Source organism: Colius striatus, chromosome 3 (genome assembly GCF_028858725.1).
Source record: "Colius striatus isolate bColStr4 chromosome 3, bColStr4.1.hap1, whole genome shotgun sequence".
Lineage (NCBI taxonomy): Eukaryota > Metazoa > Chordata > Aves > Coliiformes > Coliidae > Colius > Colius striatus.
Genome location: NC_084761.1, coordinates 33,562,612 through 33,589,665, shown reverse-complemented (window position 1 = coordinate 33,589,665; position 27,054 = coordinate 33,562,612). Strand labels below are relative to the sequence as shown.

At 39.6% G+C, this 27,054-nt stretch overlaps 1 protein-coding gene across 2 annotated transcripts; it reads right to left on the bottom strand.

Moving 5' to 3' along the window:
• Window positions 1–209: 209 nt before the first annotated feature.
• Window positions 210–27,054, bottom strand: USP38 (ubiquitin specific peptidase 38). 2 transcript variants are annotated; one of them, XM_061994374.1, is made up of 10 exons: window positions 26,294–27,054; window positions 25,326–25,461; window positions 18,320–18,449; window positions 17,998–18,099; window positions 15,726–15,884; window positions 14,471–14,664; window positions 13,833–13,926; window positions 12,501–12,607; window positions 10,084–11,419; window positions 210–1,832 (listed from the first exon to the last, which is right to left on the bottom strand). In XM_061994374.1, the coding sequence occupies exons 1-10, from the start codon at window positions 26,976–26,978 to the stop codon at window positions 1,671–1,673; spliced, it is 3,105 nt and encodes a 1,034-aa protein (XP_061850358.1). In that variant the 5' UTR covers window positions 26,979–27,054; the 3' UTR covers window positions 210–1,670. The 2 variants fall into 2 exon arrangements, with proteins under 2 accessions (XP_061850358.1, XP_061850359.1); XM_061994375.1 differs by lacking the exons at window positions 25,326–25,461; window positions 26,294–27,054 and adding an exon at window positions 22,418–22,669.

The window sequence follows — 27,054 nt, the reverse complement described above, 5'->3', positions numbered from 1 at the left end:
ATGCTATAGAAATAAAAACATAGGTTAAAGCTTAGGTACAACAAATGGTCAAAACAAAGCTTCATAACTCTTAAAAAAAAGGGAAGTGAGTTGCTCTAACTTTGTTGAGCAGTAACATAGGAACCAATAACAGAGCAAATAGCATAGTTTTAGTGACAATATAAAAATAGCTTGCAAGCTAAGTTAACTTTCAGACTAAACTCCATATATTTGATATCATATTAACCAGGTTTAATTTTTTTCAACTTAATTTAAAAGGCATTTTTAAAGAAAGTGGTTTATTTTGTACAGTTAAGCTAACAACTGCCAAGTCTGCATGCTTTTTAAGGATGCACTTTGTCACTTAGTAGAATATAAAAACACAGTAAAACAGTGCAGAATTTTGTAAAAATACTTTAAATAAATTTACACTTCACTATAAGATTAATCAAGTTAAAAATTAATCACCAGTTTCAACAGTATAACTCCCTTACTTCCACTATCCTCATTGCACATAAAATCCCAAGTTGCTACTTCCACCTAGACTTTTTAAAAAGAGTGGATCCTCAACTTCTGCTGGTGTTAATGAGCCAGCAGACGCTGCTCCACAGATAGCATCATTTTAGTCTTCTGCAGACAGTTAAAATCCGAACTCATCAGAAATTTTTCACCATAGGCAAAAACCTCAAAGGACTCTTAGAAGCATATATCCTCAGCAAGGATACATACATGGAGCCTCTCTGTTACTTTACAAACATAGCTCAGTATTTATGACCAGATTTTCTTAGCAACGCAGAGATCACTAGGTATGTATCTTTTTAAGACAAAATAAATCATGAGCAACACACTTGTGGCATTTCGCACTACCAGATTTTTACTTCTGGAAGCCTAATAGCTTTCTAGAAACATACTGATTTCTAATAGTGATTGAAACTACCACACTTTCCCCCTTTTCTGCAGCCTCAGAAGGTTTAAGTTACAGCACTGCAAGGCACATACAGAATCTCTTCCTTTCCAACACACAGCAGATATATTCCCTGAAATAATTTTTAAACTCTCAAAACAATAAGAAATGCTACAAAGTTAACAATTCCTATTGAAAAACATTATTCCTACAGAACATGCATTTTTTGTTGAAAACAACTTAGGAAATACTTATAAATTACTTTTTCTTCTTTACATTTACACGGGAAATATATGGAACAATTTTTCGTCTGGAAAGTACTGTATGATGTCACATTTAAGTTATTGCCTTCATTATAAATTGCATCATCTCGAAATCCATAAAGGTACTGGATTTGAAAATAAGGTGAAAGTGAAAGACCATGTACGCAGTTTATCTCATCTGAAAGGATTTCCACATAAAACAATATAGTCAGAATAAAAAATGACCTTTCTTCATTCAGTGGATGAGGACAATAGAAACTGATGGAAGTGCGTCTGTTGGGTTTAATGCAGTGTTATCAGCAACTACTTAAAGATTTCCATTTTCTGTCTCTTGGGCAAGCATATCTTAATATAAAAGCAACTGAACTTTTAAGAGGTAGTTTTTTTTCATTATGCACTTATTTATTTCAAATAAAACATAAGTCTCAAAACTTAGTACAATATTCAACAAAGTTCAATATTTTAGATGTCCTCAGCTGTACTGTGCTGTTTCGGAACCAGTGCATTCCAGGTTGTCTTCATAGTCAAAAGACTAATCTACCAACAGTACTGAACCCACCCCCTCCTCCTCCACCTGTGGGTCCACAGCTTCCTGGGGGGTCATTGTCATCAAATCCATTGGGTCGGAAAGAGCACGAGGCTGAGGCAGCTTGAAGTGCTTGTGTTCGAGCACTAAGCTCTTGCTCCTGAAATGAAAGAAAAAAGACAACTTGAAAAACAGTCACACCACATAACTTCAAATCCTTGAAGCAGCTTATTTCTACTACATTTTGAAACAGTTTTTAAAGTAACATCTCCAACTTCTGGCTCCTAAGTCAGAATGGCTTGTTGAATTTGAATCTCTACAGCCAATCTGAGATGTACAATTTCCTTAACACTGGTGTATGTGAAACATAAGTAAATCCATTTAAGTTTATGCTAAAATAATACTTCATAGCAACATGGGATGTTACTAAACAATTAGACTGCTGATCAAAAGCTAACAAAAACGTTACTTTTTGATCTATGTTCCACATGAATTTTCATCCTAGCAATTTTAAGATGCCCCTTGTTCTTGGTTGCCAAATAGAAATATAAGACCATTAACACAATTTTAAAGATTTAAAAGACACTTTTTTTATTCTATTCAATCAACTTCAGAGTAAAAACGTACTCAGATAAAAGCAAAAAAGATGGACAAGCTATTTAGTTTCCATTCAGCGCAGCTTTTTAACTTTCATGTGCTATTGTTATGCTAACTGTGTTTTAACATTAGTAAGCTTCAGGTACTCTCAAGCACTCCATAAAGTCAGAGTTGCTGCTGGAAAAAGTACCTGCACAAGTAGCAGGAACAACAAAGCATAGCCTCCTGACAGTTGCTTTTTCAGCAGAATGCCCCTGTGGCTTCTTAAACATCTAAGAAGAGGATAAGAACAGGCTTTCCCCTCATTAGAGATATCACACACTGTTTTGTCTCTGGCCAACTTCTAAACCTTGTAGCAATTTCTTGAGTATCCCTTACTCAAATTGGCCAAGAGCTTCAAAATTTGAGACATGAAAAGTAGGTACTGGGCTCTAGAAGACTGTCAGCAAAGAGACAGCTGACCTCTACATGCTTTCTTTTTTCAGGAACCAAAAGTATTCAGGTACTAAGGCTCATGCCATAGCCTCCTTCACATGACACTCTCTCACTACATAATTCCCTAGAGGCAATAGGAGGGAATTTTAACAGGGTTTTAGTAATTACATGGGTCACCTTGAATCATTCCCTTTCTTCTCCAACTCCTGGTGGAAGCAAGTAACAGAGCCAAGAACCTGAAAGACTGTTTCTATTATACTACCAGGAAAGTACTAAACTTAGTTTGTCCATGTACTTTCACAGATGCTAAAAATAGTACCTGTGGGTTTAAATTACTCTGCCCTCTTAGAAAAACACAGTCTAACTCTGAAACTTTTTTATGCTGCTAAGGACTGAAATGCATACTCATTTCCAAAATTATATACAAGATATTTGTGGGACATTGTCCACACACAGTTATCCGGGCCATACTCCTGAAAACCAGAATTATACTATCTCGAGCAATAACTAAATACTTATGTATCTGCTAACTATAAGACAGATAAAAAACTAAGCAAATTTAATTGGAAAAGAATATTAAAAACTTGCTTGCAGTACAAGAAATCAATAGAAAACTTTGGTTAAAACAACAGGCCTTGTATAAATAGACTGTTTAGTTGAAAACCTACACTGAACACTCCTTAGCTTAGAATAGAATTTCTTAACACCAAACAGTGCAAGATTTGCTACACTGTATCTGGGATGTTTTTTCTGGTACTTTTCCTAAAGTATTTCAGAAAAATATTTGGTTTAATCATAGAATGGTAGGGGTTGGAAGGGACCTTCAGAGATAATCTAGTCCAACCCCCCTGCAGAAGCAGGTCCACCTGCACAGGAAAGCGTCCAGGAGGGTCTTGAAGATCTCCAAGGAAGGAGACTCCACATCCTCCTGGGGCAGCCTGTGCCTGTGCTCCCTCAGCCTCACAGTAAAATAGTTTTTTTCTTATGTTTAAATGGAACTTTTTGTGTTCCAGCTTCATCTCATTACCCCTTGTCCTGTCACTGGATACAATTTAGAAAACAAACAAAAAAAAGATGCCCCAACCTCCTGACAGCCACCATTTATATCCTTATAAATGAGATGTCCTCTCAGTCTCCTCTTCTCCAGACTAAACAGCCCCAGTTCCCGCAGCCTTTCCTCATAAGGAAGATGCTCCAGTCCCCTGATCATCTTGGTGGCCCTGTGCTGGACTCTCTCCAGAAATTCTCTGTCCCTCTTGAGCTGGGGAGCTCAGAACTGGACACAGGACTCCAGATGAGGCCTCATCAGGGCAGAGTAGAGGGGGAGAAGGACCTACCTTGACCTGCTGGCCACATTCTTTTTGACGCATCCCAGGATGCCATTGGCCTTCTTGGCCATGAGGGTACATTGCTGGCTCATGGTTAACTTATTATCAACCGCAACTCCCAGGTCTCTCTCTGCAGAGCTGCTCTCCAGCAGGTCAATTCCCAGCCTGTACTGGTGCTTGGGGTTGTTCCACCCCAGGTGCAGGGCTCTGTACTTGCCCTTGTTGAACCTCATGAGGTTCCTCTCTGCCCAACTTTCAAGCCCATCGAGATCCCACTGAATGGCAGCACAGACTTCTGGGGAATCAGCCAGTCCTCCCAGTTTGGTGTCATCAGGGAACTTGCTGAGGGTACACTCTGTCCCCTCATCCAGGTCGTCCATGAAGATGTTGAACAAGACTGGCCCCAGAATCGATCCCTGTGGAACTCCCCTGGCCATAGGCCTCCAACTCGATTCTGTGCCATTGATCACCACCCTCTGGGCTCTGTCATTCAGCCAGCTCTCGATCCACCTCACTGTCCACTCATCCAGCCCACACTGTGTGAGCTTTCTGATGAGGATGTTATGGGAGATGGTGTCAAAAGCCTTGCTGAAGTCAAGGTAGATGACATCCACTGCTCTCCCCTCATCTAGCCAGTCGGTTATGTACTCATAGAAGGCTATCACGTTGGTCCAAGAGGATTTCCCCTTGGTGAAGCCATGTTAGCTCCCCCTAATTAAAAAAAAACTCAAACACTGTAAATGTTCTGAGAAACAGCGTGACAAACCAAAGACCATGTAGACGGGCAGGTAAGGGATCTGCAACAGATAAACTTCTTATGCTGTGACAAGCATTGTGCCATGACAAGTATTTTCATTACTGACAAAGCAGTGAGAGGAGATGACAAATCTGATAATCTGTGGTAGGAAACAGTTTGTTGGCGAGACTGTTAAGGAGTTATTTCTTGGCTATGCAGGGTGGGTGCTATGTAGCAGAACAAGCTGAAGTGAAAAAGTAAGTTTGCAAGTGACCAGAAATGATAAGACTACTAATAGGCACAAGAAGTAAATGAAATGATTCTGGAAAATGGAGAGGTGATCTGGTCACTGGTCCTAGCTTGGAGACAGTGAAATGGGGGCTCAGGTCCTGGCATTGCTGCAGATCAGATCATCTACTCATCCAAGCCACACTGCCTGAGCTTTCCAATGAGGATGTAATGGGAGACAGTGTCAAAAGCCTTGCTGAAGTCAACGCAGCACAGTATCAAACCAAAACCAGGGTTTTCCTTATTCCCCTTTCCCCTTTTGTCCCTCCAGTGACCTGGCAAATTTATACACCTTAAATCCCAATAGTTGAGTTTCACCTAACAAACTGTATTACAAAACAAATTAAGCATCAAGCATAGCTGTGTGGGTTATGCTTAAAGACATAGACAAGAACACTAGCATCTTACAGCTAAGAACATTTTTTTTGGGCAGATTTAGCTAAAAGACAATTTATTTTAGTCTGCCTTACTACAGTTACTAGATAGCATGAGGTTTTGGCATAGCTACGCACCTATAGCTATGCATTCCTTGATGCATGTCTTCTAGTACATACCTATCACAGTACCATTTATAACCTGTGTTGTATGGTTGTTCTACTGTGACTAGGCTTCCTCACTGAGATGGGACACGTTGAAAGGAACAGTGCTACTACCAACAGCAACACCACAGTGCAAGGGCACATGACTTATGTGCAAGGGTTGACTCTCAGCTCTGGAGATGCACACATTATGCAGTACAGAATATGAATGTGCTGCAAGCACAACTTTTGGCAGTCACTTAGAAATACTGTTCAGAAGCAGTCATAAGGCACTGAGAACAGGACAAACCTCACTTATGATCTTGGCTTCATTGCTATCCTATAAAAAACCTCTCTCTATAATGAATGGAAGATGTCTATATATGCACATATACAAGAGCAATACGGAACAGTGATCAAATTATAAATTATTAAAAAGTTTCTTGACAGAGTATTAGCATTAAACACTCATATCATGTCTTCAATACTAAAAGTGAAATCATTTAGCAGTTAGGCTTTATTCCTGTTCAGCAGTTTATGTTAAATGAGTGCATTTCTTTCCTCTCTCAAGGCATATATTGACTTGATTAATATTAATCTACACTAAATTGTTCTAGTATAGCTTACAGCACTGGCACTTTTGCAATAAATATCCTTGTTTCTAAAACAATGTTGAATGTTTTCAGGCTGATTATTTTTATGGCAACACATCCTAACTCAGTTCAATAAAACTTGGTAGTCTATACAGTTCTCTAGTCTGTGAATAATGAACAGCATCCCCCTGATTATGTTTATCCCAACAAATACTACACTGGATAAATAAAACTTGATAGTCAATACAGTTCTCTTCACTAAGAATAAGGCACAGCGTTCCCCTTCTACCTTTCTACTTGTTCATAGACAGGATTTTTAATATGATTTAATTGGAGCAGTAGCTACCCATACTGCAAATTTTGTTATTGTAAGTAAAAAATGTTTAATTTACCATGTGGTAAACTGGTATGCAATAATAAAACCAAAGAGTAAGCTAGAGATATTTTTTTAACATTTCCTCTAAAAAGTAGAGGGTTTCTCAAGACATAAAAGTATATTTTCAACTTAGCAGGAAAACACAAGTTTAGAATGCTGAACAACAAAAGTCAATACCAATGAATTAAAAATTGAAAAGTGAGTAAAGGATAATAAATCACAAAAATAAACTCCAATCAATTAAGACTCAAATAAAAATTATATACTTGGAAAGTACTGTTTTTAATTTTAATGAGACTATGTTACTTTTCTTGTTTCTCCAGTTGTAAAAGAAAGGTTTTCAAGAAACTGCTAACTTGGCTTTCACTTGTAAGCTGTAAGAGAAAGTGATAGCACACTTTATGTAACTTCAGCTATACATTCTGTAGAAAAATCTTAGTCTGAAAGATTATTAAAAAACAATTTTTGTGTATATGTACATACCAAGTGAATTGAACTGTTACAAAACCACATTGATTTTTCACTGGTTCTAGGCATATAGCAGTATTCAAAAAGTTTAAACTAACTAACTTCTTAGCACATTCCATAAATTACATTAAAATGGTCTCAAAACTGCTAATTCAGAGAAATGTCTAAAAGAATAACTGAATTATTTAACAAACTATTTTTTCACCATCTTGATAAAACTGCTTGTTCCTTATGGCTAAAGTATGTCTTCAGATTTGAAACAAGGCTCTGTTACACATTATAAGGTAATCACCTATCCTGGTGATAAATGTTAAAGACGTGACTGCAAGCATTGGATTCAACATGAAAATACACAAATACTAGGTTTTGCTGTTCCTCCTTCAAATGTTGTTTTATATATATATCTATATATATAAAGGTTTCAGTATCACTGTAAGAGTTCTACTACTTCAGGCTGTGTTCTTAAAATACAGTCTGTGCTCACAGGCCCTTGTCCTACCGGGGACTTCAGTCCCTCTGACACCTGCTGGAAAAGTAGCATGGTGAGCTGTAGGCAACCCAAGAGACTCCTGCAATGCATCACGGATAACTTCTGAAGCCATGCCGTAGACAGCTATGCCAGAGGGAACACGATCCTGGGCCTGATGGTCACCAACGCAAGTGAGTCAACGGGTGACACCAAGACTGGAGGCAGCCTGGGCTGCAGTGATCAAGCACTGGTGGAGTTTGCAGGCCTGAGGGATATGGGTCAGGCAAAGAGACAAGTCAGGACCTCAAATTTTAGGAAAGCCAAGTTCCAGCTCTTCAAGGAGTTAGTCAATAGGGCTCCCAAGGGAACTGTCCTCAGGGAAAGGGAGCAGAAGACAGCTAGCAGATCTTAAAGGGCACCTTCCATAGAGCACAAGAGTTCTCAGTCCCCAGGTGTAAGAAATCAGGATCAGAAGACAAGAGACCAGTGAGACTCCCTGGTCACACTAAAGGGCAAGAAGGAAATGCATAGGCAGTGTAAGCAGGGATCATAGAGGGATGCTTGGTCATGAAGGCCAAGGTGAATCTGGAGCTCAATTAGACAAGGGATGTAAAGAATAATAAATAAGCAGGGCTTCTACAGGTATGTCAGCCAGAAAAGGAAAGTCCAAGTAAGTGGACACCCTTAATGAATAAGACTGGCAAACTGGTAAACAACGGACAAGAAAGGTGAGGTGGCTCAACCATTTGCCACAGTCTTTACTGGCAATTTCTCTTCCCACACCTCATGAGTAGACGAACCTCAAGACTGGGACACAGACGCTCAGCAAGTTTGCAGATGACACCAAGCTGAGTGTGGTGTGGTTGAAGAACTGGATGACACCCAGACAGACCCGAAAAATGCTTGAAAACTGAGCCAATGGGAATCTCAGGAGATTTAACAAGGCCAAGTGCCAGGGCAACTCCCAGTACCAATTCTGTCTGGAGAATGAAGAGACTGAGAGCAGTCCCATTGAGAAGGATTTGGAGGTACAGATAGATGAAAAGCTGGAAATGATGCAGCAAAGTATGCTTGCTGCCCAGAAACCCAACTATATCCTAGGCTGTGTCAAAAGAAACATGGCCAGCAGGTCACAGCAGGTGACTCTCCCCCTCTGCAGTACTGGATCCAGCTCTGGAGCCCTCAAGCACAGGAAAGACACAGACATGGAGGAGTGGGTCCAGAAGAGAGCCACAAAAATGATCAGAGCGACAGAACACCTCTCTCCCGTGAGGAAAGGCTGAGACAGTTGAGGTTGTTCAACTTGGAGAAGAGAGGGCTTCAGAGAGATCTCACTGCAGCATTTCAGCACTCAGAAAGGGCTTACAGGAAAGACAGGGGCCAAACTTTTAAGTAGGACCTGTTACAATAGGACAAGAAGTAATTGTTTTATACGAAAAGAGGGTAGATTTAGGCTAGATATAGGGAATATGTTTATGCTGAAGGTGGTGAAACGCTGGAACATATGGCTCACAGAGGCTGTGGTAGTGTTTCCCATCTCTGGAAACATTCAAGGCCAAGCTGGACTGGTGTCTGAGCAGCCTGATCTAGTCGAAGATGTCTGTGCTCATTGTGGAAGTGTTGGACTAGATCTTCAAAGGTCCCTTCCAACCCAAACTACTCTGTGATCTGAGATTGCTGCTGAAGAAACCATATTTTGTGCTACCTTGTGTAGCCAAGAGGAGAGGTGGCATATAACCAAAGATGGTTAGGACACAAATGCTCTAATCACACAGTCTGAAAACAGAATTGCTATTTAAACTTTCAGTTCTCTTGTTCATGTTTGTGAAACATGTGCAGCAATTTTAATAGATTTTCCACAGTGAGATTTAGCTGTTCTAATTTGAATTTACCATTTTTCTAATTTGAGTAGGCTTAGAACTCTTACACGAACAACTTAACCCAAAGAGCACACAGTAAATGAAACACACTTTTACCGTTACACTGTCCAAATACAGCAGCAACGCTCAAACCAAACCATACTGACATGTGGAGGATAGTGTTTCTTTATAACAGCAACCAAAAACAGACATCCTCAGAGCACAGGGAATGTGTGACTGGCAGTGATGGTCTCACAGAGGGAGGCAGAATGAGCAGTGAAGGGAAAGTAGGCTCTAGCCGCCAGTATCTGGTCTTCATTTTAGTGGTTCTAGCATTTGGATTAGTACACTTGTATAAATAAAACATCACTCCAAATGTAAATGCACTAATAAGCACACTGCTAAGAAGATTTTAAGCATACTTTAGCTACTTTTGTAATTTATGACAAGCAATGAAAATTAGAACTGTCTGAAAAGTCTCTCCTGCTTAATTACAAGTGGTTAAAAGATCTTTGTGAGCATCTCCACTAAAAATCTAAACTAATGTGAATTTAATCCATTTCCCCTGGCGCATCCCATCTATTGGTGACAATTGTACTATGACACCTGGCTAGTAACATCAAGGTGGAAGTGAGATTGGTGATTTAATATATCAAAATATTTAAAAGCTAGCTTTTTCTTTCTTTTAGACTGTTCCTTGTGAGTTTTAGGGAGGTCACTCTTCATATACAATCTCTGTCTTACCTGCAAGTACAGCTTGTTATCTTTCGTAATTGCATCCATGAGGTCTTTTTGTAGGGGTGGGTCTCCATTTAACCAGAGTCCATTTGCCGAACTGGTGTTGAAGCCACAGGTACTGTTTTGTTTTTTGTAAAACAGAACATAAGCAGTGTCCTTTGGAAATCTACTGGTAATTTTCTGGACTGACTGAAATGAGGTAAATGTCACTCTACTGTCATTGAACAGAAACCATTCTCGTGGCATCTCTGTGTTCAGCTCATTTTCTATGACAGTACAAGGACTCTCCTCTGTCAACAATTTATCCTGAGGAGAAACTAAAGAAAGAGCTGTAGACTGGTGGCACAGATCTGAAGGTCCTGATCCAGTAACATTTCTAGCATATGAATAATAATGTCCACTTTCAGAGGATACACCAGAATGCACCACCACAGAGCTTAACACATAGGGCATCAGCTGCGGGCAGGTCACTTCATCAGCACTTGAGGGCTTCAGTTTTTTAGCAAGATTTTCTCCAATATCTGAAATCTCAACACCAACAGACCAACCTCCTGAAACCACAGCTAAAGAGGATTTTGCGCTTCTGACTGGCAGTTCCAAAACAAGTGGCAGAGACACATTGTCCAAGATTTTGCGCCTTATATGACACTTTGGATCATACGAAAATCTCAAAAGAGTGAGAATGAGGTATTCAGGTTCCTCAATGATTTGCATAGTTTTCTCAGCATTTTGCAGAGAGGCACACTTCTCACAATAATACTTATTATCTCCACTGAGGATTTCAGGTGCCAGGAAATAATTCAATAAGTCTGTAACTGACAGGGTGTTCTGAGACACATCCCCATTATCTTGAACTTTGTTGAGTTCAGAATTTGTGGTGTTCTCAGAGTTTGGCTCAGTAGAACAATCTTTTATGGTTCCTTCATTCATTATTGTGTCACATCCACCATTTACTTCAAAGTGATTGAGAGGCGTTTCTCCAGCAGGACTAGTTCCTAAAGTATTAGTCTGCAACACGTAGTCACCTTTCACTTCAGAACGTTCCATACATTTTGAGCCGATGTTCTCCAAGGAAGTTGGAGGACAGAAAGCCAGAGAAAGATCTGTGAAAGCTTCTTCCTTTTGAGACATACTTTTGCAGTTCAAACAGCATATAGTTGTCTTCAATTTTCCTCCAAACATTTTCTCTATCAGAGTTCTTTCTTCACTTCCCATACAAGGTGCTTCAGCGAACACTTGTGCTTTATGGACAGCTTCTTGTGTCTGGGACTCTTCATTTAAAATGCCTGCAGAAATTTTTGCTGAAGACAATGTTTTCAAGGTCTTCTCTTCTTCATGCAGTCTGAAGACAAAGAAAAAACAAATCCAAGTAGTTGTGCTATTTTCAAACAATTACTGATGCACCATTTCAGGTTGTTTTTCCAGTTATGCTAAAAAATTTGGATGGTTGAGTGACTAGAAGCATCTCACGTTACAGAAAGTTAATGGTTATTTTTATATAAGCTGAGCCATACAGGCCAGTACTACCCAAAACAGTATATAAAAAAAAGCACAAAGATAATTAATGCAGGTTTCATTACCTATAACAGTACACAGTGGAAATACTAAGTAATAATACTGTATTAAGATAATACACTATCTTAATAAATTAGTTCTCCAGCTGACTGGTTCTGTATGTCAGATTTCGTAAGAGAACAAGCAGCTATTTATCTTGTGCCAGACTATTTCCAAAGAAAAGGTCAGAATTTTGTAGCCAAGAAAGTTAAAAAACTACAATAAGAAAAGCCACACCAAAAAAGAAACGTAAGACAAGGGAAAAGGAAAAAAAAAAGAAAAAAACCCCAGCGGTTTAACTACTGAAATAAACTTCTCTAAAAGTGGAATGTGACATAAAGCAATATTGCTTAAGCCACATCTCAATAAGTCAAAAACTGAAGAGGGCTACTAATAAATTTAGTTATTTATTATCTGTGCCACAGTTCATTTGCGTGTTTATTAAACTGGTTATAAATGCATGTATTTATGACCTTCGTGACTTACCTAACTTGTTCAAAGACATATAGCTGTCTCCACCAACATGCAATCCCAGATTAAACTGCTTTCAGCAACTATGTTTATCTTCCCATGGGACCAGGACCCTCATGTAACACCCAAGTTCAGATTTGTAAAAATCGAACATGGCTACCACTACAATTTGTTTTAAATGATGCAGATACCAAGCAGTATTCAAACTTTACCACAGATTAAACACAGGAAGAAAAGTGTTTCACGGGCCACACAGAAAACCAGAGACAGGCAGGAATGAGGTCTAAAATTCCTGCTCCCCACTAACATAGTGGAACTATTATATGACTGCTCCTAAGAATTCAACGTTATGAGGTAAGACTGCAGACTCATTCCCATTAATGGCACAATAACTGTACCTGTCTAGCAGGAATCTGAGATATTCTGAGCAATCCTGCTGTGAACGAGGGGTGAACCACGGTGGTCTGGAAGCCTCAAAGAAAATTCTAGGAGCATATGCCTCCCTCTGTTCATGTAACAGAAGGACAGACAAGGTTACATAAGAACGACATAGAAAACCAATCACATTATTTTGATACTGACAATTGAACTTTGGACTACATTACTCTAGAAAAACTCTATGAAACATACAATAGAAGCATTTAAACCACTCAGTCATAGGAAGAGGGAACCATTTATCTTGTAGTAATCCTCAAATATGAAGATAATAGTAGTGGATCCTGCACAAAAATATTGAATGTCTAGTGAGTGTAAACCAGATGTTATGTGTAATAGCAGTTACTGCTCTTGCTGGCAAGCTGAAAAGTGTTTTCATTCTTCATAAGAACACCAGTATGTATCAATTTCATTAAGGTAATTCAGCTCCATCTCTTTCACAACAAGTTTTTTTGTTATTAATCAAAAAGTACAAAAGTGTCTTATGACTTTCTAGCACTAGCAGAACATTCTGAACAGTTAATTAAGTTCACTTCAGATTTTGAATTAGAGTAAAATTAGCTATAAAAAAAAACTCTGCAGAAAAATCACAGTTTATCCTAGAAAGTTACATAAAGTCTGCTTGTAAATCAGGTCAAGTACTACTTCGATTTTTTTCAGTTCAGCTTCTCAAAGAAAACATATTACTAACCATTTATAAAAACAACACAAAGTCAAGATATTCTACTTATGAAATACAGATTTCTCTATGTCATAGAATCGCAGAATGTTAGGGTTGGAAGGGACCTTTAGAGATCATCTAGTCCAATCCCCATGCAGCAGCAGGTTCACCTAGATCAGGTTGCATAGGAACACATCCAGGTGGGTCTTGAAGATCTCCAAGGATGGAGACTCCACGACCCCTCTGGGCAGCCTGTGCCACTGCTCTGTCATCCTCACAGTGAAATAGTTTTTTCTTATGTTTAAGTGGAACTTTTTGTGTTCCAGCTTCATCCCATTACCCCTTGCCCTGTTGCTAGCTACTATAGAAAAAAAGGGATGCCCCAGCCTCCTGACACCCACCCTTTAGTTATTTATAAATGTTAATAAGATCTCTCCTCAATGTCCTCTTGTCTATCCCCTCAATCTCCTCAATGTCCATCCACACCATCTGAAAATATGGAGGCAGACTCATTCTCCTACAAATCTATCATACTTTTAATATACTCAAAACAATTCCCATAGCATCATGTTTGCTCCTGAATTCTTTTATACAGATCCAGGCTTAAAAAACAGCAGATGAAAAACTGACATACCTGGGTATGGGCCAAAAATGCAAAAAGATGCTGTAATTTTCTCATTAGTGAATTACATCCATTTAGATTCAAAGATAAAACACGTCTTCTGAAACTGAAAAAGAAAAAAAAAATTAGTTTCCTTGCTAGATACTAACAACACAATTACTTCATTTTGAAAGAAAGCAGAACACATAACAACCCCCTTGAGTACTTGGATTCTCCTCCTCTGGTGCAGGTAACTACGTTAGGAACTAATACTGCAGAAAAACTATTTCTTTGAACGTTTACTTGTGTAAGAAAGGGCTACAGACAGATTAAGAAGAAATATCAGTAGCTTCCAGATTATTATGAAAGCATTACCATGAACTTCTACAACACTGAAAGGAGCAAAGACAGTGAGGAAAAGGGGATTTGGCTTTTGACACCAAACAGGACAGATTAGGATTTTTAACGGCTAGAATACCAGTTTCACAGAGCTGGATTTCAACAAAGCAATCAGTAACTGAGTGCAAAGAAACTCATGCAGCTCTAGCAAGCTGAGAGGGTTTCTCTGCACTCATCTTTGTGAACTGAGAGACTCCAAGACAAGTAAATATTCTGTGAAAAGAAAGAATAACTGCAATTAGCAACCAAAAGAGCTGTTAAAAAGGACTTACTCTGTAGCCATAAAAAGTGCCTGAATAACACTGTTCATGTAGCAAGTATTTCCTAGATTAATTAAACCTGTCTTCCCAGTTTCAGATTTTCCAGAAATTCTAGATAAACAAGATAGCAACGAATTGGACTGAGAAGTCCAGGCACTCTGACTGAGAATCATTTTAATCTTCTCTTCGGTGGGTTTGGGCATATCCTGCAAGAGAAACATTTAACAAACTTAGAAGGTTTTGCTGTGTAGTTTTATAATAGGTCCTCCATTTTGCAGTCATATCTTCACTTGCTCCCTTATTCTCCTTCCGGGCTGTGCTATCCCCGATATAGTCTAGAATATAACCGCCTCAAGCACTCTTCTTTAAAGCTTCTTTTATTTTACTCTCAAACTGCAGGAATAAGGGACTGGTGGTCACCTTTGACCTGCAGATTCACAGAATCCTTTTTGTGAGAATGTGTAGACCCACAACGCATTCTCTCTTCTGCTACAAATACATTCTTATTCTGTCTAATCAAAATATAAGAATGAAAGAATAAAGCCCAGAATAGTTGGAATTAAATTGATAGAGGCTTTTGAAGGTATCAAAGCCTTTAATCACAGTATTACTGCTACATAATCAGGCAGTAATATCTGAGTACGTTTTAACGTTTGGGGTTGGTTTTTTTCTTATTTATTTTGGGGTGTTGGTTATTTTTAAAGGTTTTTATTTTCTCTTTTAGGTGCATCATGCACTTAAATATTTAACTAGAAAAGACAAATTTCGCTTTGAAAGAGCATAAACCAGCATCCTTTGGGAGGCATACAATAGTGACTGCAGTATTAAAATGTAGTGCTTAATTAATCATGTTTTGGAGCTAGCTAAAGATTAAATCACCATGTCAAATACTACTTGGAACATACTTCAACACTATCAGTGCTCTACGTGTCAGTTTGAAGAGTTAGTTTCCGGTTTGGGTTGAAATGAAATGTCTAGAACACACCTCAAGAACACATATTAATAGTTAAATGAGGCTTAAGAAATTAGATTGTACTCTTAATAAAGGATCTCATTTTAGGCTTCTCTGAAGAGCCTTCTATAATCACATGGGCCACTCAGGACACTTTATACCAACATATTTAAAAAAAGAGAACTGACGTGAGATTATGTGGTTAGCTGTTTCTCCTAGCCAATTTGTAAAGAATCTACAACTATGGAATTACAGGTTTCATAGTTGAGAAAACAAAACAAAAACATTCCATGCTCTGAAGAATTCCTAATATACCTTCACAGCTTCCAGAATGGGTTCATACAGCTCTGGAAATCCTGAATAATGATACATCATACAGTGTATCAACTCCGTCAACTGCATCAAAAAGGCTGTACTGGAAGGTAAGCCATCTCTTCTGAAGAAGTGGACCAAACTGACCACATGTGGGACAATCTGAATAGGGAAAAAAAACCCAAATCCCCCCAACAAGAGTGTTAATTAAGTTTTTGGAGTTTTTCTGTTCTACAAACAACTTGACACATGCCAAATGACAGGGGACCTTAGTTTCTCAACCAGTTCTCGCTTGAGAATAGGACTCTATGAACATGCATTATTCTTGACTTGTGACAATCTTCCAACAGTACAACTAATTATTCAGTGCTCTCTTTAGCTCACATATCAAGTTTAGGAGCTTCAGAAACTTATAAAATGTTTTTTAACATTTTAAGGGGCCAAATGTCCAAAAGTACTCACTACGGACATGAATAGCAAACATTTTGCTTTTGAAACACCACTAGCAGTGCAGCATCGTGTTCTAATTTAATGGATATGGTTTTTTAAACAAACCTGTCGATTTCCCTTAAACAGAATCTAATGCTTGGGACCTGAAGTCCATGAATATACTCATGCTATTTCAGTTTACAAGATGGAAACTGTCTCACAGCTCCATCTAGTGAGGGAGTTAGGCTCAATAAACGAAGACAATCATACTCCAAGTGCTAAAACAAGAGCTTCTCAAAGCATAATTAACATTTTTACATCTCTGAGAAATAAACTCTAATCTTTTGGTAAACAAGATACCCACAAAATCACAACAACTAAGTGTTCAATGTACTACAGAGACAATAGTGAAAGTTGCAGTGAAGTTTCCTTCTTTCATTTTACCAATGTTGGTACACAATAATAACAAAGTAACTACTGAGCTCCAAGGATGAGATTTGTATGAAGTGGCTCCGAGGAGTTTGCACAGAAAAAGCACATGAGAAGGACAGAAAAAGTATAGGTTGTCAGTTCTTTTAAATTGAAAGCCAAAACTCTTATTTAGAGTACGACGCACAATACTGAAAGTTACACTTTGAATACATACAGAAGTATGACTCCTGGTTTGTGGTCACATTAAAATTGTATAAATAGGCAGATCTTAAGAATTCTATAGAACACACCACGGTAAGTTCTAGATCATAAGTGCAAGACAGTGTTTTTCTTCTACAAAAAAACCTAAGTCATTTATGCTCACACTTTTCAAGCATAGGGAATGGGAATGTAACTTAAATATAATTTATCTTGCAGTGCATCTATCAAATGTGTATTTAACTATTATACTTTTTTATAATAAGTGATCTGAAAGTAAGTTAGTTATTTAAGTGCAGGGAAATATTATAGGATACTAAATGACAGCAGCAGCTCAAAAAATGGTAGTGAAGAAGGTTGTTTAAAACGGAAAGAAAATGGTTACTCTAAGTCCTGAAGACAAGACATTTATGTAGTACTGCATGTAGCCTACGGTAGAAATTTTCCTTGTTAAAGCACACACCTATTTCTAGAATAAGTTGTCTCACATTTTACATTTTTCTTAGAAATGTTTTATCTCTCTCAGGAACCAAAAGAAAAGCAAGATAACATCTTGAGCATATTCCAAGGCTACTTGGCTCTTATTTGTGACTCAAGTTTCTATCTTAAGCCAAGATTATGGCAGTGGAAGGAGAAGAGAGAAACTTCAGACCTGTATCAGTAAAAAAAAAAAAGTGTGACAGGCATAAGGCAATTACTCTGATGCTAATCAAAGAGTTTGCGATCCCTTCCTGCCTAAGAGACTTGGAGGTGCCTTAGAGAAACAGGGTGTCAAGTCGTTACTAGGGTGAAGTCTGAAAGGCCTATATTTCACTCAAACTTTAAGCTAAACACTGCATATGAGAACGGGGAAAGCACCATACATACTCTTGCTGTACTAACATGAACAGGCATCATCATACCACTTCAACTGGTAAATTGTATTTTGAAGAGGGGCTATTAAAACCAGTGTTCTTCAGTGTGTCCAAATGTATATCAAAACAGAGCAGAAAGACAAACATACCAGCAATAAGAACATTCATTTCTAGTCACAGATTAAGAGGTTAAACCTGGAATTTCAAAGGTCTAGAGCTCTGTGAACCAGAAATCTGATTGTGGAACCTTGAAACAAAGAAGAAATCCGAGCACATCAATTCTGTAACTATTTATACCCACAATAGAAATCACATATTAATGACATTTCAAATATCTGAAAATCATTTATTTTGTCACTTACCAAATGAAAAGCTTCCGGAGAATGCTGAAAACTAAGTAACATGTGGGAAAGGACAGCAAGGGCACCAGGCCTCACTAGAGGAAACCAAAGTCGATTAAAGACCTGAAAAAAACCCACATTTATTTCAGTAGATCTAGAAAGTGAAATTTCAGAAAACATGTCAACAGATGTCCAAACTCATAACCATAGCTACAGATACATTTACATCATCTTTGCAGAATAAGGTAGTATCGGTTGCAATACAAATGATGCTATGAAATTGCAGAGCTGTCACAAATCCCTTTCTCTATCCTTCACTTTTGTATGTACTTTTCCAACATACCAATTCAATCTTAAGCAGAGTGACATCAATGAGGATGGTAAATTTCTGGACTGCAGCCAGTCCTTTCAGCAGTGCAATCACCCATGTCTCCACATGCTGAGCCAAAGGCCAGGACAACCAGTCAATCATTCTGAAAGATTAAAAAACAACCCAAACACAACAATACATCACTAATTTTCATCTCAACAATGAAATTCTATATATTATCCAGGTAGTTACACACTTACACAGTCTCACAGGAAGTAATGAAGGAATGTCAGTCATGTAATAATTTTTAATTCCCTAAGTAATTTAAATAGTTCATTATTAATTATAGACTTCATAAAATCATATAATGGTAGGGTTGGAAGGGATCTCCAGAGATCATCTAGTCTGATTCCCTTGCAGAAGCAGGTCCACCTAGATCAGGTCACATGGGAACATGCCCAGGCGGGTCTTGAAGACCTCCAAGCATGGAGACTCCACAACCTCTCTGGGCAGCCTGTGCCAGGGCTTCCTCACCCACACAGTAAAATTAAATGGAACTTTTTGTGTTCCAGCTTCATCCCATTACCCCTTGTCCTGTTGCTAGACACAATATAAAAAAGGGATGTCCCAACCTCCTGACACCCATCATTTAGATATTTGTAAGTATTAAGATTCCCCCTCAGTCTCCTCTTTTTCTAGCCTAAACAGTCCCAGTTCACACATTAATTATCCCCCCCCAAATACATAAGCATATACAATTACATACTGTGTATATTTTTGTTGCTTGCTATTTAAGAATATGGATCCAGCTTTTATACACCTTAAGCTAACCTTTCTATTTTCTTGCAAAACCTTACTACTAAAGGTGAAGACATGCCTGCACCTGGAAACCTCCCCTCCTAATACCTTTTATTAGTTGGGTTTGGTCTGGTTTGGGCTAAGTTAAAATTTTAATAGGAAGTATTTTAAATTTAGAACTACGTTCCTGGAAGCCAACTCAAATACTCTTCAGTTAAAAAGGTAACATTTAGTAATTCAAAATACACTCCTGTATGTGATGTAAGGATCTTATAATAGCTATCAGCAGCCTGGTGCCTACATGTATCTGAAAAGGAAGAACTTCACTACAGCTAAGGAAAAAGTGAAGGGACTTACCTAGAAAATATAATGAAATATCAACAATGGAAAAGGGTATTCTAAATTAACAGAGAATTTACACTGATACTTAAAGCAGACGGGGAGATTAGTCAATCCAATTCTAAGACACAGACAATATCGAAAGGCAGTACCAGCTAAATCATGACATTTAGGCTTTGATCTTACGAGATTTTACTTGACAATGTTTTGGATTTTCATTAACGGTCCACAAGATCCCCTTCTTCAAACCACATGAGGCACCACTAAGTGTAAGGAAAAAATTTTGACCACGAGGGCAGTCTGACATTGAAACAAATACAGGTGAAGCACCTCCATTCTTCCAGAAAGCTCTTAACTTGACTGGACAAGGTTTTGAGCAACAATGTGTGACTTGGAAGCTGGTCCTGCTTCCACCAGGACTGGATGAGGTACCTTCCAAAAGTGCCACCCAATCTATGTAACTAAGCTATGATTCTATTCTAGAATTTAATGAAAACAGGATGTTAGATGGGTATTTATTTTATTCTTTTCTGAAACAGTTCCTCATAAAGATTAATTATTTTAAGAGGTTAAATTCTAATACAGAACTGAATAGGTACAAGTAACCAGTGTAATACAGTCACTATCACTGAACAGGCATAGTTAATGACTGTCAGTCTGAACAAAGCTATCAGCCCCTGTGTTCTTCCTGGAGACTGTAAGAGCTTCAAACAGTCTGAAATGAGTGTTTCAGTCCTCAGATACTCAACTAAAAAGGAAAATGTAGTCTTTTGCAATACCAGACATGCATTCTGGGAATTTGGTATTACCACAACCAACCACAAATTTACATAAAGTTTATAAATTGGATCTGAAAAAATGTATAGTACACATTCTAATATTTATGTACCTTAGAATTATGCACCATCTGCATATATAATGTTGAGAGGCTTCTCTAAAATAAGGAATAACTTTTAAAATAAGGACTGACTTTTTAACCATCAAGTACAGATCTTAAGGGGTTTCTTTTATATTACTACCAAAAAAACTTGAGGAAAAAAACATGGCAACATCACAATCATTCCTCTGAATTGACACAAAGCTCCAACATGTTTATTCTGAGCATCCTTTCCATATACTTCCTCAAATGGGGAAATCAAAGAAACTAGTCCAAACCTGGTTTTACCTGAAAAAAATCCCACACATAAAAAACCTAAAAAAACCACCTTAAACTACAATGGGCCCCAGACCTCACAGTCCCATTGCCTTCAAACCCATTCCCTATAGCAATATGTAGACCCGCTGTTCTTCAGCAGTGACACAACTACCTGCAACAGATAATTTATGATAATATATTTTGATTTCTTAACTTTTTAGACAAATATTCTGTAGAGCCCTACACTGGCACTACTGTTAAAAAAATATCTGATTACCATCTTCATATTATGTGCACTTTCAAGCACATTGACTCTCAAATTCCAAGTGGAAAACATGGCTTTTGAGTGGGAGCTGGGGCTCCATGTTCATTCCATTGCTCTAGTTATAGGACAGGCCATTCTGTGTCACCCCTGTCAGTATAACTACTAAACCATTCAACATCATTACTAATAGGACAATCGCTATCCTTTCACTACGATTAACCTTCTAAAGGGAAGCTTCATTCTTTGTGTAATGATACAGACAGAATTCCCATCCCTTAAAATCTATTTCTGCTCTTAGAAGTGGAGTCAACGCTCATAAGAGCAGAAACAAGCCAGAAAAGGAAACAAATAAATTTGAAGACATGCATGAGAACACCCTAAAACGCATAAAATCTGAGACTTGGCAGGTGAAAAGTAGGACACTTTGGTCAGTAAATCCTCTCTGCATTGCATTTACTTGGCTTCTGCTTTGTTGCAATCAATGACTGCAATGTTATTACACAGGGAGGTATACTAATATGAGATATGATGATTGTGAATAAAACCACAGAGGACCTTTTCATGTTTGATCAGATTAAGAGAACCTCTAAGGCCTCAAGAAGATCTTCTGCCTCCTACTATGCTAAAATTAGGTCTGCTATCCATATATCTGCCTAACAAGGACAGTATTTCAGATATCTCTGGATAGAAAAAAAAAATAAAAAATTATCTGTGCAACCTCATATAGTAACTTTTTTCACAAAAATATCGTCTTAGCTGCATCAGACTGAATCTGGCAGCTCCAGTAAAAATCCCCTCAGATTAAAACAAAAACAACATCAAAACAAAATGAGCAACAACAGAAGATTTTTAGACTATGAGGCATCTCCTCCCAAAACTTTAACCCATCACAGTATTTTACACTTTTAGCAACAAGCCCAAGGACCTGATCATGTCTGGAGTTTCTTTTTAGCAAAATTTTCAGTTTCTCTCAACAAACTTAATTGTATTAAAGTGCGAACAAACATTACACTTGTCAGGATATTGAGTATAGGTAGTCAAGTTATTTTGAGATCCCTTGACTTGAGATCTTCAAGTGGTCATGTATCTCAAAAGAGACTGAGTAATTTTGTGCTTTTCCTCACGCTTCAAGTAAAGCTTCATGAGACAGGTGAGCCAATTAAAACTGCACTATGACACCAAAAAGCAAGCACTCTTTCTTATATGAACCTGTGCCTAACACCTCCCCTCACTGAAAAAAATAAATTTACTAGTCTTCTAATAACAGTTTATTTACTAATCTGTGCTCCACTTTAGACAGACTCTGTAGTGTCATTAAAGTTACTCTTAGGAAGTGAGTAACAAGGTCTCTAATTTACAGCTAACAAAGCTCTATTGACTCTCGTCAGGAAGTCTTGCTGTGCCTGGAGTTCTGCATCTCCTGGGAACAATGCAAGCCTGATGACAACATGGTCACTTGGCACTCCAGACATTCCATCTGCATCATCTTATTGACAACTATACCTCTAAGCCAGAAGAGAGCAATTACAGCCAAGAGTTACCAGAGGTACAAAAATAAACTAGATGAGAGTATCTACAAACAAAAACAAGGTACCTGTCATGGTTTGACATGACAGCTTTTTCTGGTAAGGCAGAAGGGGCTCCTGTAAGTAGTTGTTTGAAACTCTCCCCAGCTGAGCCAGACCCACTGCTGGGGCTGAGCCAATTAGACACCTCCATGATCACTTTTTAAGAAGAGGCTGGAAGAGGAGGCTTCTTCCTCCTTCTTCTTCCCGTTTCTTCCTTCTTCTGCCTCCTTCTTCTCTGGCTGGTGGTGGTGCAATGAGTAGGAACAGTAAGATACAACCATGCGGACTCCAAGGTCAGTGATGAAAGAGAGGTGTGCTGGAGCAGAGACTCCCCTGCATTCTACAGAGAGGAATGGTGAAGCTGAGATTTATTTTAATTTCTTTAAAGACCTCGCATCAGTGGTAGAGATTCATTTTGATAATGATTCTGTATCAGGGGCAGAGACTCATGTTACTAAAGCTGACCCCGGACCAGGGGCAGTGATTCACTTCATTAGAGGCCCCAAGCCAGGGACAGTGACTATGGCCTGAAGAGGCCATGTCCTGAGGAAGGGACCCAGTTTCCACAGCTGTAACTGTGGGAAGGAACCCATGACAAAGAAGCTCATTAAACTTATGCCCAGAAGAGGCCTCGTCCCGAGAGAGGGACCCTGTAACTGCAGAAACTGCAACCGTGGCGAAGAGTCCATGCCAGAGATTCACCAAGGACTGCATCCCATGTGAGGGACCCTGTATTGGCAGAAGCCACAGCTGTTGGGAGTAACCCACACCAGAGACAGTTGTTAAATACTGTGTCCCGGGGGAGGCACCCCGTATCGCAGCAGGGAACGAATGCCAGGAGCCATCCTCATCTGAGCAGAGAGAAGTGGCAGATCCCATCTATGAGAGACTGACCACATCCTCCAATTCCTGCTCCTCTGAGCCACTGAGAGGGGAGGAGGTAAAGATATCAGGAGCACTGAGCTGGGCCCGGGAAGAAAAGAGGGATGGGGGAGGGAGACTTAAGTGTTGGTTGTAATTTTCTCATCATCCTATTCCCTTTTTGCTTTTATTCCATTCTGTTTCTTGTAGAATAAACTTTTGTACTTTCTTCTCTAAGTCGAGTACTGGAGTCTGTTTTGCCCAGAACCGTAACTGTCAGCAAGCCCTCTGTGCTCTTGCTTTAATACACAACAATCTTGCTTATCTTTTTACTCCCATTTCACTGGGGTCTTAACAAGGGTGGAGGTGAATGGGGGGCACAGAGTAAGACACTGTCGTGGTGCTGCTGTGCTAGCTGGGCCAAAGCATGACAGTACCTAAAAAGTTAGTCTCATGGAACATAACTAGAGGTTCTTAAAATCAAGTATTTCTTCAAAGAACATACAAGACAGGTAAGGTGGCACTGCTCTTTCAAAAATAAGAGGAAAAAATTCACCACATAGCTAGTATTAAAAGCACTTATTTGATAATAATGGAAATGCAGCACTGCATTACTTCCCAAAGCAGAAGCATACATAGAAGCCATTCTAAAGCTACAATGATGCAATCATATTGTGCTGAAGCAGGTAACACAACATAAATGTTAGAAATACATTAACATCAAAAATAACCAGGAGCACATTACTGGCAAATTATCCACATACAGAAATCCTTACGCACTAGTCAGCTTTGAATTTTAGATTGGGCATACTGCTTTGACAAAATCTGTTCAGTCAAGTGGATTCTTTTAAAGTCCCTAAGCAATGTGTCTTACGAAAAATTACAACAGTAATGCTGCTTCTTCTCATCAACTATGTTTTCAAATGAAACACGGCTCCTCAATTGAATGAAAACACAAGGAATGTTTTTGGTGTGAAAAAAACTCAGTATTTCACTAGGATATGCAACTACTACACTACACTCAAATGAAGGCAGTTAAAAAAAATAACACAGCAAATATTAAATTCTTATAGTTGAAAGCCTTCTAAAAAAGTTTTGGGTTTTTTAACAATACAATTTTTTTAACAGTCTCCTGTTTAGCTCCTTCACTCACTTTTTCTACCCTTCAGTAACTCAATAACAGCTTTTTCCATACGCTTTGAAAAACAATTCCAAGAACTTCAAGGTCCTCATCTTTCTCCCACTGTCGTCTTCTGCATCATTACTTGTCACGTATCTGAAAATATTAACTGAAGCCGTCATCTGCATCACAGTGTTAACAGCACTACCCATCTCAGTGTTTACTCATGTTTAAATTAGTGACAAGAAGCACAAAATGAAATTGGTTTTACACCATTTCTTTTCTTCTATGATTCAAAGAGCACCCTACAAGCCTCTGGAGGCTTGAGTGAAGATGGAAATAGAGGCTCCTCCCTGTAAATCCTACTAAAAAGTTATAAAGGTAACTAAGCAAAAAAAAATCCCTCAAAACTAAGCAGTAAAGCTCATTTCTAATCGTCTCCTCCCTCCAGAGGAGACAATGGGTGAGATAGTTACGTGAGAACCACTCTGCTCCTTGAAAAAGTAGAAAGATTGATTTTCACAAAACAAGGCCTTGTTTCTCCACTTGACTGTAAACCTGTGAAGTTTCCTATTTATGCCATCTCTCATAAGGTTAAACATAAAGACTTAAACATAAGATGTTACCTAAAAGGAACACAGCTGACTTCCCCTATTTAACCCTCTTCTTCACCCACACTAGCAAAGCATGAAAAAGAAACTATATTAGCAATGAAAGTAACAATCTCCAACTGAAATCATGCCAGCAACATCCATATTTTATATATGACCTTAACGTGTTAAACAGCATAACTTATAACACCACTTAAAAGAGGGTTGGGTAGTGTATGATACTTCTGGTTGTTGGTTTGTTGTCCGTTTGTTTTTTTTTTTTAATGGCACCTAAGTGACAGGTAACTTCAAAACAAGGCAGTAAGAAGAGACTTTTCACCGCTTTACAATGAAATACAATACCTGCACAGAGCTTGAGTCATACTTGCATCTTTCACATTTGGATCTGTAGTAAGGCTCCTGATGAGTACTGTAATCATCTGCAACGGTATGTGCTGCACAAGGCTTGCCAGTGCAACAGAAGGTTCAAACGAAGTATCTGTAATAGTTGAACACGAAATAAGATAAGAAAGTAAAAAGAAAAAGCCACAGGAAAAAAAATATGCTTTATCTTCTCTTCTACAACTTCACCATAGTTGTAAAGTCCTGAGACAATACATCTACCCTACATCTAACACTATCATCACCAAAACAAAACTCAAAAACTTCAGTGGACTAAGGACAACGAATAGTGCTGAATTACAAACTCCATTTGCTCATCTCCTATTCACCCAGTAAAGCAACAACCTGCCAAATTCCTCCTCCATCCTCAATGGAAAAGAAAAGCGGTTCTTTTTCCAAAAAAAAAGTACCATACATTTTGAAATCATGTTAGTGATACAACACAGCTGCTATTAGTCATTTCCTATTGCAACAAATGTCTGCTAACCACACTAGTTACAGAAAAACACAAAGTTAAAATGTTAAGTTTCCCAGGTGCCTGAACAGCAGAGGCACTTTCCAATGTGAGCATTCTAAGGTAAAAAAAAGGACCTATTTACAATCACATCTACATTATTCAGCCACTAAATCCTTCCTACACCACCTAAGTTTTACACATTACTTGTGTACATCCCCATTGTGTGGGGTACATAGTTCCAAGACCTCAGGTATCCTTTTGGAAGGAGTAATAGCGAGGTGGGGGGAGCAGCAAGAAACTGCATTTTAGCACCCAGGCAAGGAAGTACCGGCTCCTGGGCAATGTCTGCAAAACGACTCAAGCTAGCGGTAGGACTTTGCCTTTCTGTGGCCAATCCAACTGCTCCCCTCCAGTATTCTCGTTAATCTACATTCTTCCTGCCCAACCGCCCCCAGCCCTCAGCCGCGCTCACCGGCGGCGGAGATGATGGCGAAGAGCTCCTGCAGGGAGGGCAGCAGCGTGTCGGGCTCAGCCTTCCAGACGCTGCGCAGGAGCCCGCTGACCTGCGTCACCTGCGAGACGTAGAGGCGCAGCTCGGCCTCCCGGCTGCCCTGGCTCTGGAAGTGGGCGATGCTGCGGACCAGCTGCTGGCAGAAGGCAAGTGAGAGCTTCCTGCCGCGGGGCAAGCACTGCGGGAAGTCGCTCAGCAGCTGGCAGAGGCGGGCGCAGAGCGGCGGCGCGGGCCGCTCGCACACCAGCCGCAGCGCTTCCACCTGCAGCAGCTCGAAGAGCTCCAGCACTGAGGGGCAGCTCATAATAAGGCGCAGCCCGGACTGGATGTAGTCGAGGATGGCGGGGTCGCGGTTGCTCAGCTCGCCGTAGCCGCGCTGCAGAAGGCCGAGGACGAGCCCGCGGTTGAAGAAGGCCTCGAACTCGGCGCGGTGGTAGCGGCCGTAGGCCTCCAGCACCTGCCGCCCCACCTGCCGCTGGAAGGGGTCAGGGCCCTGCAGCACCAGTCGGGTGCTGAGGGCGAACATGGCGCGGCACTGCGCCTGGCTCAGTGGCGTCTCCGCCGACTCCACCACGCGCCGCACGATCACCCGCTTCAGCGGCAGCGGGTGAGACGAGCTCACCAGCCCTTCCAGGATCTTGTCCATGGCGGCCGCTCCGGACGCATCAGCCAAGTGGCGGCGGCGGCGGGCCGGCCCAGGCCTCGGCGGAGGCGGCCGCCGC

Coding starts and splice junctions, on each gene's coding strand:
- USP38 (XM_061994374.1), bottom strand. CDS start 26,978: ATGGACAAGATCCTGGAAGGGCTGGTGAGCTCGTCTCACCCGCTGCCG. Junction 25,462..26,293: donor CGCCATCATCTCCGCCGCCG/GTGAGCGCGGCT, acceptor CAACTATTACAG/ATACTTCGTTTGAACCTTCT. Junction 15,885..17,997: donor CTCCGGAAGCTTTTCATTTG/GTAAGTGACAAA, acceptor TTCCCTATTCAG/ATTGTCCCACATGTGGTCAG.